The sequence below is a fragment of the Ornithorhynchus anatinus genome, chromosome 4 (assembly GCF_004115215.2).
Source record: "Ornithorhynchus anatinus isolate Pmale09 chromosome 4, mOrnAna1.pri.v4, whole genome shotgun sequence".
NCBI lineage: Eukaryota > Metazoa > Chordata > Mammalia > Monotremata > Ornithorhynchidae > Ornithorhynchus > Ornithorhynchus anatinus.
This window is the reverse complement of record NC_041731.1, coordinates 5,754,084-5,772,595: the sequence shown is the minus strand read 5'-3', so window position 1 is coordinate 5,772,595 and position 18,512 is coordinate 5,754,084. Positions and strand designations below refer to the sequence as shown.

The following is an 18,512-nucleotide window of genomic DNA, read 5'->3' as shown; positions in this document are numbered from 1 at the left end:
ATTTCAAAATCTTTTCCCTGTCCCTCTATTAGTAAATCATTTATGCCTGCCTGTCGTCCCCCATTAGATTGCAAGCTCCTTGAAAGTAAGTACTATTTTGCTCTCCCTAGTATTTAGTATGGTGCCCTGCACTCGGTAGGCATTCAACAGATACTATTGATGATGATGATGAAAGTAATCATGGTGATGATGGTTAGAGAGATTTGAAAATTTGAAGAATCCAGAGCAAGAGCAGAACATCACATTTCTTCCCATTAGAATTCCTTGTCAAATCAAACATTTACCAGACAACCTCTCTCAGACCAAAGGAATATGAGAATCAGCTGTATATAAGATGGCAGAGCTGGAATCCATTTTGACATATGGGGTTTTGTCCAACATCTGCTCTGGGCTCATTCACACTTGTTAGTTATTTAGCCTCTGAACCTTGGCAACATTTGAACCAAGGTAAAGAGTGTATTTTTCTCTTCCCAGGGCTTTCCCTTTAGTGTTTGGAGGTTGTAAAATGCATCATAAAACCTATTGGTAGAAATATGTCTTAGAAATTCCATCACTGTTCCTGAGTCAGCAATTGAAAATCCACAAGGAACATCCTGGTTAACATCTTTGTGCTCCACTGTGCATTTTTTATGGTACTTGTTAATGTGCCAGGCATTGTTCTAAGCACTGGAGTAGATACAAGATAATCAGATTGGACACTGTCCCTGTCCTTTGCGCATAACTAGCCACTGATGTCAGTGGATGCCATTTTATATTTTTATTGGGGTGTGTGAACTCAGGAGACATCCATTAGTTTAAACTTGTATGCTGTGTGACCTTGGGCAAGTCACTTCGGTTCTCTGTGCCTCAGTTACTTCTTCTGTAAAATGGATATTAAATCCTTTGTTATATTTGTTAGGAGCTTACTGTGTGCCAGTACACCTACATACAACCTAATCAGGTAGGACACAGTCCATGTCCCACATGGGTCTCACAGGCTTAATCCCCATATTACAGATGGAATAACCAAGGCACAGAGAACTGACGTGACCAAGGTCACACAGCAGACAGGTGGCAGAGTCAGGATTAGAACCCAGGTCCTCTGACTCCCAGCCCCATATGTTATCCATTAGGCCATGCTGCTTCCTTTGACTTAGACCTGATTATCATGTATCCACCCCAGTGCTTAGTACAGTGCCTGGCACAGTGTATGCACTAAGTTCCATGAAAAAACAAAAAGGACAAGTTCTTCATTTCAGGCGAATGGTGAAAGAGAAAGGCCACCAAGGACAGTAGGGTAGGATTAAGGCCCCTCTTCACTCCTTTAAAGTGTCCCTTCTCAGAGAGAAACTTCTCTTCGAAGAATTAGCCCTTCGGTTGTGCTCCCTTCCAAGCAAAAAACTTGGGCAAAGACTCTTGTTTGCTTTGTTTCAGGAACGACTGGTGCTGTCGGTCTTGCCTCGCTTCGTGGTCCTAGAAATGATCAATGACATGACCAACGTGGAAGACGAACACTTGCAACACCAGTTCCACAAGATCTATATCCATCGCTACGAGAATGTCAGGTGAGCAAAGACCCTGTTTTGCCTCTGTAGCCCATTCATTGTAATGATTGCTGCCTGCGCCGGTTGTCAGGGACTTTTCCATCGGCTTGATGGATTTGTTAATTAGCAGTTCAACCGAGATCTGGGTATTTCTCGATTGAGCTGTGGAGCTGAATTTGGAGGGATGCCTTTACACTATCAGCGTGATTTACTGCCTGTCTCCACGGCGGCAGCAAATCAGCCTACCTGAACCATCTTCAGCATATGCCAAAATAGCAAAAAGAAGGGGTCAATCTATACCTGACGAATTGGTCAAGAAGACAATCTGAAGTCTCCACTAACAAGCAGGCATCTCCTTGTCCCACTAACGTGAATTCTTTCCCAAAAGCCAACTGGAAGTTGGAGTTTTCAACCCCATTTTGCAGTTCCCTTCTCATCATTTTGTCCGGTTGCCTGCCCTTGAGTGGTTGGTGGAGTCGCAACTGCTAGCGTGACTGCTGGACAAAATGTCATCCGGGCCACCTGAACTCCATCTGTGGAAGAATTCATTCTTTCAATCGTATTTATTGAGCACTTACTGTATGCAGAGCACTGTACTGAGCACTTGTGAGTACTATAGGACAATAAGAAGCCACATTCCCTACCCCCAACGAGCTTACGACTGCCACACAGCACTACATGGCATTGCATAGCATCTCCCAGGAGTATTAGCTGGCTTCTCTAACCAGGATCTCTTCAACTTCTTTAAGCCAAGCCATCCGACCCTTTTCATGGTGCAGTCAGGCCAGGGAAATTCCTTGCCATTTTTGGGAGAACTGAAAAATTAAGCATCTGCTCACTTGAATACCAAACATAATGGGAAAGGGGTGGGCAATCAGACAGTCCTCAATTTAAGGCACTTTGAGTTAGAATGAGAAGTTTTTGAAACAGTTCTAAATTCACACCCTGTTTCAGCTCCCCAATACACTGGTTGATTTCACAGTACCCGCCCCCCCGCCTTATAACACCGGCTCTGGGGATAGAGGATGGTGGGGTGGACCGGGAGCAGGGGAAGATGGGGAAACAATTTTAAAGCCCTGATGGATGGGAGAAAAGGGACCTGTCATGTCATCACAGGCCAGAGAGAAGGCTTTCGGTCTGCAGGTAGGGCCCGCCCACTATCAGCTCTCTTCGCTTTCCTTTCGTTGTCAAAGAGGGCTCAGAGATCCTAACTCTTTCCCCAAATTCATATTATGAGAAAGTAAAATGCAGTTCTCTGCCCTACATTCCAAATGTGCCAGGGCGGGTGAGAACTGTTCCTGGGGAAGAAATATCCACCCACCCTGTTGGCACCATGCCCCTGGGTCTCCCCCATAACCCTCCCCCACGCCCACCCGCCCCAATTTCATGCCAGTGATATCTGTGGGGGCCAAAGATTGGGAATTGGAAATTACCTGCAGACAAAAACAGCCCACTCAAAAGCTGTTTGACTTTAAAAGAGGATCTTGTCCTACGCAGATGCTCTTTCCTCCCTCCCACCCCCCAAGAAAGAAACACTCTCAGTGTCCCCCCCCTCCACTGCTGGGGTATTTTTTAAGAATCTGCAACTATCGTGGGTCTTTTTGGAGTCCCAAAGCCACTTATTATTTTGTCATCTCCGGCGAGTTTCTGTTTTCGCTTCTGTAGCTGTCATGGGCCATTTACTTGAAACAGTCAGCTGAAGATTCCCCAGTTCTTCATAAATTTCATCCCTTTTCTAGGCTTCATTTTGAGTCTAAGCAAATGGGGTGTTTCACTTTCTCTCTGAATTCAGAAAGTGCTTGAATTTCATCATGCTGTTTCAGTTTGTTTATTTCACAGGAGCTTCTTGGCTATAATGACTTTACTTCTGCCAAGTCTGAATTTCCTTCACTTGACTTCCATTCTAACCAGGCTGTCACTCTGTCTTGTCTTTCTGTTGCACTACTGGCAGGACCCTTACTCTTTAAATCTAATTAAATGACCTTTTGGCCCATTGGTAATCCCACTATAGAACTCTTGGCTTGTTTTTAAAGCAGCCGACATCATTTGTTACCTCTAATAAGTACATTTCCTGGGTTTCCTGCTTTTAACAACAACAACAAAATCCTGTCATGAGCTATAAAGCAAGGTTTGCTGTCCCCATAGTGCAGATGTGTTGCAGTGGATGGAATCTACTTTAGGCGAAGTGAAATATGCCCACTGGTAAGTGGCCTATGTTCACATATTATGGTTCTCTGAGGAGGCAGGAACAGAAGACACTTCTGTTGGCTGAGAGTTAGGCCTCATTCTCACCTCCTTTCTGCTCCTGTCACAGCTCTCTCCTCTCCTTTCCTTCATAATCTGCCGCAGCCATGAATATGTCAATGGCTAGCCAAGTGGTCCCTTCTCCCCATCCCGGGCAACAGGAAAGGGAAGTGGGAGAGGAAGCTCAAGGTAACGGAAGAAGCTAAAGATGAATTGGGTCAAAGTTAGATTGGGATAAGAGATGAGGAAGGGAGAAGAAAAGAACAAGAATCAGAGGCTGGCACGTGGTGGATAGAAGAGAGACAGCAGAGAAAAGGAGCGGGGCAAAGAGAAAGAGGAGGGGAGAGAATCTCACAGTTGCCACTATGGCAATAAGCAACTCATAATTTCACAGCCCTGCAGGGTCCTTTCTGTACAAGACCACTTAGAAATACATACTTTCTCTGTCAGGGATCTTGCAAATAGTGAGTTCACCTCTGGGCTTCAGATTGGAAAGAGAAATGGAAGATGTGGCATTCTACCTGAGGGAATTCCAAAGGAGGTAGAGGTTAATAAATAAATCCCATGAGTACAACTCCTGTGAGCAAAGGCAGATCCCAAAAGTAACGACAAATCCCATGAGTAAAGAGGAGAAATCATCTCATTATTTAGGCTAATTATTTATTCATTCATTCAATAGTATTTATTGAGCGCTCACTATGTGCAGAGCACTGTACTAAGCGCTTGGGATGAACAAGTCGGCAACAGATAGAGACAGTCCCTGCTGTTTGACGGGCTTACAGTCTAATCGGGGGAGACGGACAGACAAGAACGATGGCACTAAACAGCGTCAAGGGAAAGAACATCCCTGGAGAAAACCTGGAATCAGGTTGAACCTCCCCCAGGAAGAGGGTGTTGGGAGCTGAAGGGAAAGGCACAGATATTTAGCCAGTTCCAGTTACTGGGGGAAGACTTTCTCCTCCAACTGGGCCAGGAACACACTCGTCTGGTAACCTCAGTATCGGCTCCCCTCTGCGACTCAGTTACCTCATCTGTAAAATGGGGATTAAGACTGTGAGCCTCATGTGGGACAACCCGATTACCCTCTATCGACCCCAGGGCTTAGAACAGTGCTGTGCACATAGGAAGCGTTTAACAAATACCAACATTATTATTAAACCCAGACCAAGACTCTATGAGTTCAGGAAACCATTACTTGAATATGAGAAGTAGCATAGCCTAGTGAATGGAGCACAGACCTGGGAGTCAGAAGGACCTGGGTTCTAAACCCAGCTCTGCCGCTTGTCTGTCGTGTGAACTTGGGCAAATCACTTAACTTCTCTGTGCCTCAGTGACCTTATCTGTAAAATGGGGATTAAGACTGTGTGCCCCATGTGGAGCACAGACTCTGTGTGATTTTAGTCTGTATCTACCCCAGCATCTAGTACGATGCCTGGTGCATAGTAAGTCCTTAACAAATACCATTAAAAAAAAAATCCAACCAGCCGCTGTCCACAACTAAGGGACTGCTCCTTCTGGGGTTATAGTCTCTTGAGCCCTGTTTTGCAGCTGGAGAAACTGAGGGGAGGGGAGAGTGGCAGAGAGCAGCTAAAGACCATCCCCCCACCCTCAGTGAGCAGTGGTAGGGCTATCCTTTCTAGTTAAGGACAGCACTGACCTTTCACAAGCCCACACCCAGTGGGAGGTTGGTATATACAATCTTCATGGCGGGCGGTATAACCTCCCACATATCTCCTATAATGAGGCATTGGCGGGCCCACTTGCCAAAGCTTTTTCTGTATTTCTCGGTGATTAGCATCTTCAGTGATGGCATTAGTTTTGAGTTTTTAGGATTACCAACATCTTGACAAATCCCCCCTCAAAGGAGATGGGTTTTCAGTAGTCCCTCATGCTCTCTGAGCTGGTGAATTCCATTCGTCTCGGATCAGGCTTCAGTCAAATTCTGCCCCATTTAGTCCCAGCTCCTGCCCCAGCCCAGGGCTAGAAGCCTGTCAAAAGAATGTGCGTATTGGCATGTGTTCTATTTCCTTTACTCCCTGAACAGATTAAAATATTAATATGCTTTCCCCCTGTTTGTTTAGCATTCTCTTCGCAGATGTGAAAGGATTTACTAACCTTTCTACGACCTTGTCAGCACAGGAGCTGGTCAGGATGTTGAACGAACTCTTTGCCAGATTTGATCGACTAGCCCATGTGAGTTGAATTTAATTCCCTCTTAGTCTTTTGAAGGAGCGTGTGGTTGCATTTGTAATTAGGAAGTCTGATTTCTGCCGCAGTGACCCACTGCTGGTGTTATTGATCTGGACTGTCTCCTTGGGGGGTTGGCACCCATATCAACAGAAACCCTCCCCCACCCCCAAACACATACCCACACATTGGGGTGCTCTTGCCTGAGATTTGCCATTTCTTAGGCAACAGGGTCAGTGACCGCGGGCCAGAAGGCGGAGCCTTCGAGGAGACCTTTACCTGCTTTCTTCCCCCACCACCATTCTCCAGTCCCCGATCCAGAGAAGCAGCATGACCTAGTGGCTAGAACCCAGGCCTGAGAATCAGAAGAGCCTGGTTTCTGATCCAGGCTCCACCCTGTGTGAGCTGTGTGAACTCGGGCAAGTCACTTAATTTCTCTGTGCCTCAATTACCTCATATGTAAAATGGGAATTAAAACTGTGAGCCTCATGTGGGACAGAGGCTGTGTCCAACCTGATAAGCTTCTGTTTACCCCAGCACTTAGAACAGTGCTTGACACATAGTAAGCGCTTAACACATACCATCAGTATCATTATTATTATATTATTACTCCTTAATAATAATAATGTTGGTATTTGTTAAGCGCTTACTATGTGCCGAGCACTGTTCTAAGCGCTGGGGTAGACATAGGGGAATCGGGTTGTCCCACGTGGCTCCTTGTGCCTGGGATTCAGGCTATGCCACTCCTGTCTTGTTGCTTGCTCAGTGAAGGACAGGAAGTGTGTGGGATCCCCGGTTATTGGGTTCCACTTTCACTCCAACCACTCTGTCTTCCAGAATGAGACCACATTTGCCAAGTGCATATTTTTCAGACATGGGTACACTGATCAATTTCTCGAGAACCTACTTAAGATGTTTTGCATTGCGAACATATAAGCTCTATCACTTCTCGATCCAGAACTGTACTGGGAGGCAGCTCAACAAAAAAGAAAGAGATGTTGCTTCTGTTTGGCCCAGAAAATGCCCATCTGTTAGGTTCCCTTCTCTTCTTTCTTTACACTCAGCTTTCCCCACCTCCTTCCTGTCCCTTTTCTTTTCTACACTCTCATCACTCTGTCCAAGATAAAGAGCCCAGGCAAAGTTCCCACAACCGGGCTTGTTCTAGTGACAGATACTTCCAGTCATTTTGGCAGAAATGGGCAGAAGGAGCAGTTATTGTGAGTGATGAGGTGGGTTTCTAGGATTTTTTAGGAAGAGGTGAAAGAATATTGCAGGGACTGGTAATGAGAGAGGGATTCAGCGAGGAAGGGGGCGAGTCTAAAGTGGCTCATCCTTCCTCGTTGCCTCTCGGTGTCATACGAGACCTCTGCACATGATCCCCCTTCCCCCATACCTCTGCCTGTGGCTCCCCTCTCCCCATGAGCCTCTTCCCCACTCACCGCCGTTCACAGATGGTTGTAAAGAATAGAGGAAGAAAGAAGTAATCCCACTAAAAATAATTGTGTTATTTGCTAAGCTCTTACTAGTGCCAAGAACTATACTAAGCTCTGGGGTAGATGGAATCAACAGTAAGCGGTAAACGCTTGGGAGCGAGGTATTGGAATCGCGGTTTGGTTCCCAGTCCTCAGTGGACTGGGACCACAATAAATGTTCCAACGCCAATGCCTGCTTCGGCTAGCTGGCTGGGCTACCCATTCAGAAATACTCTCCAGATCCTGGTTCCCTTTCACCTCTCCATAGCTACCCCTCTGACACGAAGCAAACCACTGGCAATTTTGCCTCCTCCAAAGGTAGCTGATACACTAGAAGGTCATTATGAAATTGTTCATTGTAGCTAAAGGCAGAGACCATGCATTCACTCATAATAATAATTGTCATATTTGTTAAGCGTTAACTATATGCCAGGCACTGAACTAAGTGCTGGAGTGCATACAAGCAAATCAATTTGGACACAGACCCTGCCCTACATGGGGCTCAGAGTTTTAAACTCCACTTTACAGATGAATAATAATAATAATAATGTTGGTATTTGTTAAGCACTTACTACGTGCAGAGCACTGTTCTAAGCGCTGGGGTAGACACAGGGGAATCAGGTTGTCCCACGTGGGGCTCACAGTCTTAAACCCCATTTTACAGATGAGGTAACTGAGGCTCAGAGAAGTTAAGTGACTTGCCCACAGTCACACAGCTGACAAGTGGCAGAGCCGGGAGTCGAACTCATGACCTCTGACTCCGAAGCCCGTGCTCTTTCCACTGAGCCACGCTGCTTCTCCGTTACTTCTCTGAAGTAACTGAGGCACAGAAAAGTGAAGTGACTTTCCCACGGCCACATAGCAGACAAGTGAGGAAGCTGGGATTAGAACTGATGACCTTCCGACTGCCAGGACTGTGCTTTCTTTCTGTCTCCCCACAGAAATCGGTGCAATGCTCTGATCATACTGGACATTCAGTTAATGAGGCTGACTGTCTGCACGAGTCAGACCAAGTTCTCTTTTCTCGGTGGGATAGAAAGACTTATTAGAGTTAAGTGACAACCATTATCCATCGGCGAAGCACTAGGAGAGAAGCAAGACACAAGTTCTTTACCCTCAAACAACTCACCTTCTAATTGATTAGAGATGGGGTTTCCAATACTGGAATTGTTCAGATTGTTTTGACCCTCTCAATCTCTGTGACATATTCAGTATTGCAGTACTAAGGTGAGGGCCACTTCTTGTGGAGGCTGGAAGAGTTAAATAGAACTTATTGAGCAGCATCTTCATTCAGAGCACTGATGGAAAATGTGGCAAGGATTCTGATTTTTTCCACAGAAACTAGAGAAACAATTTCTCCATTTCCTGTGACTTTGTATTTTCTCTTTGGAAACACCATGTAAATGACTATGTCTCATTTCCATTGCGTTCACCCAAATGCTTAGTATGGTTAATGGCATTTACTGAGCACCTACTGTATGCAGAGCACTGTACTAAGATCTTGGGAGGGGTAGGGGTACAGTAGAGATAAAAGACATGGTCCCTGCCCACAGAATGTTGTACTCTAAGTGCTCTGCAAATATTCATTCATTCAATTATATTTATTGAGCATTTACTGTGTGCAAAGCACTGTACTAAGTGCTTGGGAGAATACACTTACAACAATAAACAGACATATTCCCAGCCCACAACGAGCTTACAGTCTAGAGACTGCTTGTTTCTTCCTGAGAATGGTGGTGGTGATGGCTGAGAAGGGTGTCGATTAGGGGATGACAACAAGTCCGAGTCAAGTTGGCTTGGCATCGTTGAACAAGATCAGAATCAGCAGCAGTGCCACCGCCCACAGTCTCCCTGTCACGGGCCACTATGCGTCCTTGTCACTAACTTGCACTAAGTACCTTCTCATTATCCCGGGACCACAATCCTATCATACCTTGCTCCCCTGGAGTAGGAAAGTTGGAAGCAGCGGTAGCTCGCGGGCCTCACAAAATCCAGAGTGTTGGGATACTTCCCACTTGCTGACACTGGGGTGAGGAAGGTTATGTCCCCAGAGCCCAACATATCTCTTTGTGGACTGAACGCCTTGGGTTTTAGGAGCAGAAACATTTCATATCCCTCCCTCCTCCTTCAACCAAGAGGACTGGGTGAAGCAGGTCAGCACTGCCTAGATCAGCCACTCCTGCATGTGACTGATCCTTAGCCAGAGGCCCATTGTGATTGGTGCTCAACCAAAGGAAGAAGTCAAGCTACTGAGTGCTCAAAAATCGATCTGAGGTAAGGAACACCACCAAAACACCAACCTGCCCTCTCCCTCCCCACCTCCAGGTGATGGTATTAAATCAAATCAGTCATTTAAGGCCAATCAAATATTATGATTAAAAGTTCTTTTTTTACACCTAAAGAAAAGGCAGCCTGATGCTATTTGATGTCAACAGACAGAGCTTCTAAGAAGAGACGAGTTGATGGATGCTAATGCCTCATTATGTCTCGGATTGTCTGTCACTGAACATCCTTTTATTGTAAAAATGGAGCATTTCACAGGTTTGTGGGAGGCAGTGATTGAGGAGCAAAGGAGAAAAATACCTCCTGCTGTATCTTCGCAGTTTCAGACCTTTCACCTGCAATTTACATCCCACTGAAGTTTCTCACCCTTCCTGCCTCACCTATTCCTTAAAGTTTTCTACTAGGGGATGTAGTAATAGCCAGGATGGTATTTATTGAGCACCCACTGGATGCCACGCACTGTGCTAAGCACTTAGGAAAGTACAGCAGAAGCATAAGGCACAGTCCCTGGTTCTGTGAAGTGGACAGAAAAGAGAGAAACATGAGTGAGTTTGATGAATGGCACTGTTCTTTACTAGAATGCAGTGACTGGAGGGCAGATTTGGAGTTAAGTCTACAGTTTATTTAAGGAAAAGAGAACATTTTAGGAAGCAGAAAAGAGAAAATATTGGACTAAGAATGATAGCCAGCATACATAGAGGTTGAGTGAGTTTTTTGTACCGCTTACAGTCTTGGAAGTAGAATCTCACTTGCTTTCCCAGACTGCTTTGCTGTACAAGTATAACAGGATGCCCCATGAAAGGAGGCTGGCTGGAATGGACTGGTATATTGATTCATTAAGGGATCAGGTCAGTCTGGAAGCTGGGATTTTGTTATCTCTATATTATCTTCTGGACTTGGTTAATTCCTCAGGATAGCTGAAATTTACTTGGAAATTGCCAGAGCCCTGAGGGTGTCAAATGCCTCTGGGAGGTCTGTGAAAATGTGTGGAGGTCTTGGTGATGTTCTCTGTACTTTTCCTGCATCCGTTGGGCTGCATATTGGTCTGAACCCCATGGTCATTCAGATAGCATGCATTTGACTACGTTCTTCAAAAGCCTCTCCGGAAGGATCTTGGCTAGAATATTTTCGGTAGTGGAAGGCAGAGTGATTTCCCTAGTAATTTCAATCAGTCAATCAGCAGTAGTTATTGACTGCTTACTCTGTACAGGCCACTGTACTGAGCAATTGGGGGAATTAAGTACGGTTGGCAGACTATCCCTGCACTCAAGGAGCTTACCATCTAGTGAGGGAGACAGATGGGTTTTTCCAGAGTCAGCTCTTTTTCCTTCTTCTTGAAAATATGGGGAGATTGGATGATAACAGGATCCTTCAGCAGCTGTTCTATCAAAGAGCCACAGGCAAGCCCCTCTAAATATGTATATGAGTTGAATAATACTGGTAACAAAGGACCTAATCCATTTCTCTCTAGGAATTCAAAGACCCCTTTTGTAGGTACCAGGATGTCTTTGAGGCGCCCCACAATATGGGGATAAGACTGAGGTGAAGTACCATCAGTACTTTGCACTACCGATGAAATTTCAAGAACTGAACGAACTGAGGGACTGCCTTCTGGCCAGTAGCATTGACAATCATGTATTGGGAGTGAAGGGATTACCTTTATCAAAGAATTCAAATTTTATCTTTCCAAGGATCTTCTCTCCCCAGTGGAGGCAGGGTTCTCTGCCACCTGGGGAGATGGGAAAAATGAAAGAGAAAGCTTAAGTGATTCACTTTCTATCTCCCAGCAAGAAGGCAGTAGTCCCGAGGACAGAAAGGCAGCTTTTTGGTACCGCAGAACAACATTGCATCCCAGTACCCAAAGCTCATTCTCTAATAACCAGTTGATGTCTTCTTCCCAAAGTGTTTTTTTCCTCTCTATCCTAAACAGAGCCCTCCTCCTAATCGAACCATTCCCTGTTCTGCCGTTTCTCATTTAGGAGCATCACTGTCTTCGAATTAAGATCCTGGGAGACTGCTACTACTGTGTTTCTGGACTCCCTGAACCCCGTCAAGACCATGCACACTGCTGTGTAGAAATGGGTCTCAGCATGATCAAAACAATCAGGTAATTATTTCTTCAGTCCTCTGGGTCTCTGGAATTGGTTGTTGTGGTCGTCATCATCAACACGAAACATAATTTAGGAAGACCCCAGCTGCTCGTGGAGTTCCACTAGTCCCCTAAACAAGCATAAGCCCAGTCCCCGCTTAAAGTCCTTTAGATGATACCGACATCCATCCAATCATCTCTGCCTTGAGGTCCCTAATCACCAGTCATAATGGATATAATCCTGCTAATTTGATGATTATGAGACTGTTATAGATTCGGGGAGAATTTATTATTCAGCGACAAAAATGGAATCCATGTTCCATTTGAGGATGTTGGAACAATAGGAAAAAGCTAAGCTGGAAGCAGGAAATGTTGTAATTGACGGGAATGAGGTAATGGTGGGAGGTTGGGACCTACCAGCCCCATTTAGACCAATGGAAATTTCATATTTATTATTGTGAGCTCAGAGGGCTAGAAGAGTGAGAGGCTACCAAGTTCAGGCGTGGTCCACACTTGGGTTGCATCTGCTTGGGAAAGTGAAAATGTGATTGGATGAGGCTTTCTCCAGCTCCCTTCCGGTCCTATGGTTCCATTTTCCCTACTTTGGAAATTCTTCAGTGTAAAACTTTTAATTGGTCTTATTCCCTTTATAGGTTTCCTAAGGTGGAGGCAGGGACAACCCAGCTAGTTATTTTAGCACGCCCATTGCAAACGTTTTATTTTTATGAACACATAATGACATGAGTTCATCCTTTGGTAGTCCTAAAATAAGTTGAATTCATTTCAGATAAACAAATCCAGGTTCCCCTGGGGATCAACAAAAATTGTATTTTCTGAATTAATGCAAGCAACCACAATTTGTCAGAAGTGAATGATGAACTCTGGCAGTAGTGGACTCACTAAGCCCTTCAGACAGTTGGAGTTCAAGCATTCAACACTGGCTCGTTCCTTAGGTTTCTCAAATCAAATGAATTTAAGGGAAATATACCCAGCCTCTTCCTGGTTCCTTAACAAATGTGATATTTTTAAGTGCTTACTAAGTGACAATCACTGAAGTAAGCACGGGGTTAAGGACAAATTGATCAGATTGGACATAGTCCTTGACCCACAAGGGGCTCACAGACTAAGAAAGGGGAAGAACGAATACTTAACCTTCATTCTACCGTGAGAAAACTGAGACATAAAGAAGTTAGGGAAGCGGCTTAGCCTAGTGGAAAGAGCATGGGCCTGGGAGTCAGAGGACATGGGTTCAAACTCCACAGCTCCACAACTTGTCTCCCGTATGACCTTGGGCAAATCATTTCACTTCTCTGGGCCGGCCTGTCAAACAAATCTGACTAGAAAAACTTGTTTTTTTCCTTCTTCAGAATCACAAAATCATTTATCTGAAGGCCCTAACGGAGATTTAATGCAGTGTTATTTTAATGAAGCATTCGCTATAGCCTAATGAAAGTTTGCTCACAAAATTAAATTCATTAAAATTGGCTTAGCTATAAGTACCAAGAGGGGATAAGAAGCTGTTGCTTGTCCATCAACTCCACATATAATGACAAATACCATTGTATCTAGTTTAGAGAGGCTCCTAACAGGTTCATCCAGGGGTCACTGCTAAGTCAGGTTTTATTTAATATCTTTCATTAGCAATCTAGAAAAGGACTCTAAAGAGAATCTTATGCAAATAAGAGAAGATTTCACTTGTGAGATATTAAGAACAAACGGAGAGAAAATACACCATCGCAATGTATGTAAATTGGCCATGAAGTAAGTTGGTTAGCTCCATAACCTGGCAACAAATTCACCATTAAAACCACTTGCTTCATCTCCACTTCCAGCTCACATCTCTGCAAGTTGTCAGAATATCCAAGACTATTCTGCATTTGCCCCAAGAGCTAGGTTCATTCAACCAGGGCAACTACTGGTTGAGTCAGTGAATTTAGACACCAGTTGTCTAGAGCAGCCCTGAGAGTGAGACATTGAATTGGAAGCTCCTTGAAGCGCAGGGGGCATATGTTTTGCTACTGTACCCTTGCAAATACTTAGTACATTGCTTGGCCCTCGGGCAGCGTGGCCTAGTGGATAGAGCATGGGTATGGGAGTCAGAAGGACCTGGCTCTGTCACTTGTCTGCTGTGTGATCTTGGGCAAGACACTTCATTTCTTTGTGCCTCACTTCCCTCGTCTGTAAAATAGGGATTAAGATTGTGAGCTCCATGTGTGATAGGGACTGTGTCCAACACGATTTCCTTGTATCGGTCCCAGGGCATACCACAGTGCCTGGCATATAGTAAGTGCTTAACAAATACCATAATATTAAAAAAAATCACTGGATGTTTGATAGATTGATTGTAAGCGTGCTCTGGATGCTTGGAATTTGCATTCAGTGGTGCATGTGCTCTGCAGGCTGCAGAAAGGATGAAGTAACCCCATCAGACACACAGGCGAAGGAGGTGGCATAGCATTTACTGAACGCCCACTTGGTGAGGTGCACGGAGATGGGTGTTTGCGAAGTACAAAATAAAGGGGTGACACATTCTGTGCCCACAGAGTTTGCAGAGCAGACTTCAGGACCAGGACAGTATCCAAGACAGAGCTATAGCAGCCTGAGCCATTGAAAAATTCCCCTCCGTTTCAGAAGCAACGTAGACACCCAGGAGGGCTCTCCAGGTGACACAGACATTGGCGGTTACATTCCATGAAGCTCAAAGAGAAAGAGCCTCGATGATCCGTTATGGCAACAGATACAACTTCGTGAGGCTTTTTGAGCACTTCTTTTCAGATCACTGGTTTCTGCTGCCTGGTTGTACCTCTCCCCAGACCTCTCTCTGCCACTTCCTTCAGATTGCATACAGAGCAGATGATGGAAGGACTGTGAGAGTAAACACACCAGTGGCCTGAGTGGGCTGTGTCTTCCTGATTAAACTGGGGAGAGTCTTTTCTCAGGATTTCCCTGCTGCTGCCAACTGTAGGTTCATGGCTTGTTTCCTCGCCTGTCAATTGAATTTAAAGGAAGAGGAAACGTTTGTCTGTCTTCCCCAGCGGGTTCCTTAAGGGCAGGGGCTTTATGCTCTACTCTCCCAAGTGCTTAGTAGACTACTTTACCCTCAGTAAGTGCTCAATAAATACAGTTGGTTGATGAGTGGAATCAAGAAGCCTACTGAAATCTAGCCAATTATGTTGATTGCTTGCCACTCTAGAAGTGAATTTGACTGCAATACTGCATGTTTAAATGCCACGTAAAAATTTCATGAGCACTCTCATATCCTTCCCCTGTAAAAAAATATCAATAGCGGGCCTGAAACTGACCAGGAAAGACAGTATTCAGTATGTGCTCCAGCAGTTTAATGTTTAACCATTTGATTCATCCGCCAAGTAGGCGATCTTCAAACTTCAAACAGCAACACAGGTCCATTTGGAGGAAGAAGAGAGGAAAATGGAAGACAGCAGGGTTTCTAGGAAACTGCTGTATGGAAGTCAAGCCTCGAACAATTTTCTGTTTCATTTTTAATGGTATATGTTTAGCACATACTATGTGCCAGGTACTGTTCTAAGTGCAGATGTAGATTCAAGCTAATCAGTTTGGGCACAGTGCCTGTCCCACATGGGGTTCACAATCTTAAACACCATTTTATAGATGAGGTAACTGAGGCACAAAGAAGTAGTGACTTGCCCAAGATCCCACAGCAGGAGGATTTGGGGTCACTGCGCCCCACCCCCCCAAATCGAACATGATCTACTTCAAAAAGTTTTATTTGAGGATTTATTCATTTACTTTGCTCCCTTTCCAAGTAAAATTCATTGAATAATTAGCTTCCAATTTATTTCAGCTCCATTATTATTACATATTAAATCTTCAAATACAATAAAATATCATTGAGTTAAATTATAATTGCCTTGTTTTTATGCCTTGCATGTGAATATTACAAAAATGAAATGGTCTCAGTTTCCTTCCTTCCTTATGGAACTTCACTTAAATATTGGAGCTAATGTTTTTGCAGTGAAATTTTCCTTAGCTAGCACCCTTCTGCCTCAGTTTTCCCTTCCTCTTTTCACTACATTCTCTTCTCTTTCCACTTCTCTATGCCTTCCCTACTGTTTTCACTGTTTTCCAGGGTAAAGGGGTGGTCTATTTTGGGAGTCTGTTGATTAGAAGAAGTAGAATTGATAAATAACTTGGGGAAACGGGATCCATTTATTGCTTCCTATGACTTACACTTCATATAAGTTGCATATAAAAAACACTTGAAAACCCACTTCCTCCCAGAGGTATTCTCCAACTAATTTCCCCTACCAGTGGCCACGTCACCCCAACAGCCAATTAATAGCTATTGCAGTACTTTCTCCATCTATTAATCCATTTTTCCACATTCTTGCTATTACCAATTGCATCTATATTTTTTCTCCTGCTCTTATTGTATGTTTGCAACTGCTTGTCTTCCCCACCTCTTTTTTTGTAATAGTACTTGTCAAGTCCTGTTCTAAGTTATAATCTTGTGGGGTAGATACAAGATTATCTGGTTGGACACAGTTCCTGTTCCTTATGGGTCTCACAGTCTAAGTAAGAATGAGTAGGGTTTAATCTCCATTTTACAATTTAGGAAACTGAGGCACAGAGAAAATAATGACTTGCCCAAGGTCACACAGCAAGTGATTGGCAGAGCCGGAAATAGAAACCAGGTCCTCTAACTCCCAGCCCCATGAGCTTTCCACTACACCGCATTTCTGTTGTAAACCAAAAAGTTGTGTCTTTTTCTTTCACTGAACCCTCCCAAGTAGCCAGAACAGTACTCTGGGCCCAGTAGATGTTCAATAAATACTACTGAAGGAATTAATAATAAATTTCAGCTATGATCACTGCCTTCATTTCAATGGAGCTCCTGGCTTGTCTTAAATGCACTTTCCACTATATGAACTTGTCATCTTAAAACACATCAGCTGCAGGGCTAGACATTTCTTTTTCATTTCTTTCACCCCTTGACACTGAAGCTGTGAAGATTCATTTTGCACAAGAACAAAGTGACTCCATTAACTTTGTGTGTGTGTGTGTGTGTGTGTGTATGTGTCAACTTTTCAACCAGGTATGTGAGATCAAGAACAAAGCATGATGTCGACATGAGGATAGGAATTCACTCTGGATCAGTGTTATGCGGAGTCCTCGGCCTGCGGAAATGGCAGTTCGATGTGTGGTCATGGGATGTGGACATTGCAAATAAATTAGAATCAGGTGGAATTCCTGGGTAAGCTGAAATGGTCCATTTTCTTTTATTTCACTTCTCTCCAACATGCGACAGATTCTCCTGGCACATGGTGAGCACTGGCATCTCTCTAATCAATCAATCAATGGGACTTATTGGCTGCTTACTATGTGAAGAGCACTGTACTAAGTGATTGGGAGAGTACAGTGTAACAGTTGGTAGACACGAATTCAGAAAGTGTCAGGGGAGTGTTCCCATAATTTAGTAATCTCAGTAACGAGGTAGGTGAAGCTAATAAGCAAAAGAACACAGAAATAGCATATGTAGGGGAAAATTCTTCCCAACACAGAGCACTTGTAATAATAATAATGGTATTTGTTAAGCACTTACTATGGGCCAAGCACTCTAGTAAGCACTGGGTATATTCGAAACAAGGGAGCCAAGTGAGCCACATAGGGTTCACAGTCCAATCCCCATTTTACTGTAGAGGAAACTGAGGCACAGAGAAGTTAAGTGACTTACCCAGGGTCACACAGCAAGCAATTGGCCGAGCCAAAGTTAGAACCCAGGGTTTCTGACTTCCAGGACCATGTTCTTTCCACTGGGTCATTTCTGAGGAGTTTGTCCTTCATTCACCCCGCCGTCTCTCTAATAATAATAATAATAATAATAATAATTGTGGTGTTTGTTAAGTGCTTAATATGTGCCAAGCGCAAGCAAATCAGGTTGGACATAGTTACTGTCCCACATGGGGTTCACAGTCTTAATCCACATTTTACAGATGAGGTACAGAGGCATAGAGAACTTAACTTTCCTGAGTCACAGAGAAGTTAAGTTTCTTGGCCAAGGCTACACAGCAGACAAGTGGCAGAGCAGGGATTAGAACCCATGACCTTCTGACTCCCAGGGCCATGCTCTATCCACTATACCATGGTGGTTCCCCAACCATCCTTCCATTCTTTAAACATTGGTCCCTCTTCCCATAGCATTGGGGTGACCTACCTCAGCTTTCCCCATCTCCCACCTCAGTGCCACTTCCCTGCCTTAAACTCTAAAACCTCTTCCATCCACTTTTAATTTGGAAATGTACCCCCCTCTCCCCACCTCTGCCTCGCCATTCCCCTCCTGGCCTTGATGCTTAAGTCTCCCAGAACTCCATGACAAGGATAGGACTGGGATACTACATCCAATTATTTTCCCTCACAGGCCTCTGTGAATTGGGGTGGGGCAGCAGCACAAAAGGCTGGAAAAGGAGGAAAAGGAAGCGATCTAGATGCATCCAAATTGGGAACCTCATCTCATAAGTTGAAGGTTGCCCTTTGTCTGCTGTGTGACCTTGGGCAAGGCTCAACTTCTCTGTGCCTCAGTTACCTCAACCGTAAAATGGGGATTAAAACTCTGAGCCCCATGTGGGATATGGACTGTGTCCAACCTGATTAGCTTGTATCTACCCCAACGTTTGTTGCAGTGCCTGGCACGTAGTATGCACTAAACAAATACCATAAAATAAATACATCTGAAGA

General features: G+C 44.4%; 1 protein-coding gene across 1 annotated transcript in view; it reads left to right on the top strand.

The window, feature by feature from the left end:
- The window catches only part of ADCY8 (adenylate cyclase 8), a 145,332-nt gene that overhangs the window by 75,918 nt on the left and 50,902 nt on the right, over positions 1-18,512 (top strand). Inside the window, exons 8-11 of the mRNA XM_029062630.1 lie at positions 1,414-1,544; positions 5,849-5,960; positions 11,689-11,816; positions 16,873-17,031. Coding sequence (XP_028918463.1) covers positions 1,414-1,544; positions 5,849-5,960; positions 11,689-11,816; positions 16,873-17,031 — 530 coding nt within the window. The remainder of the gene's footprint in view (positions 1-1,413; positions 1,545-5,848; positions 5,961-11,688; positions 11,817-16,872; positions 17,032-18,512) is intronic.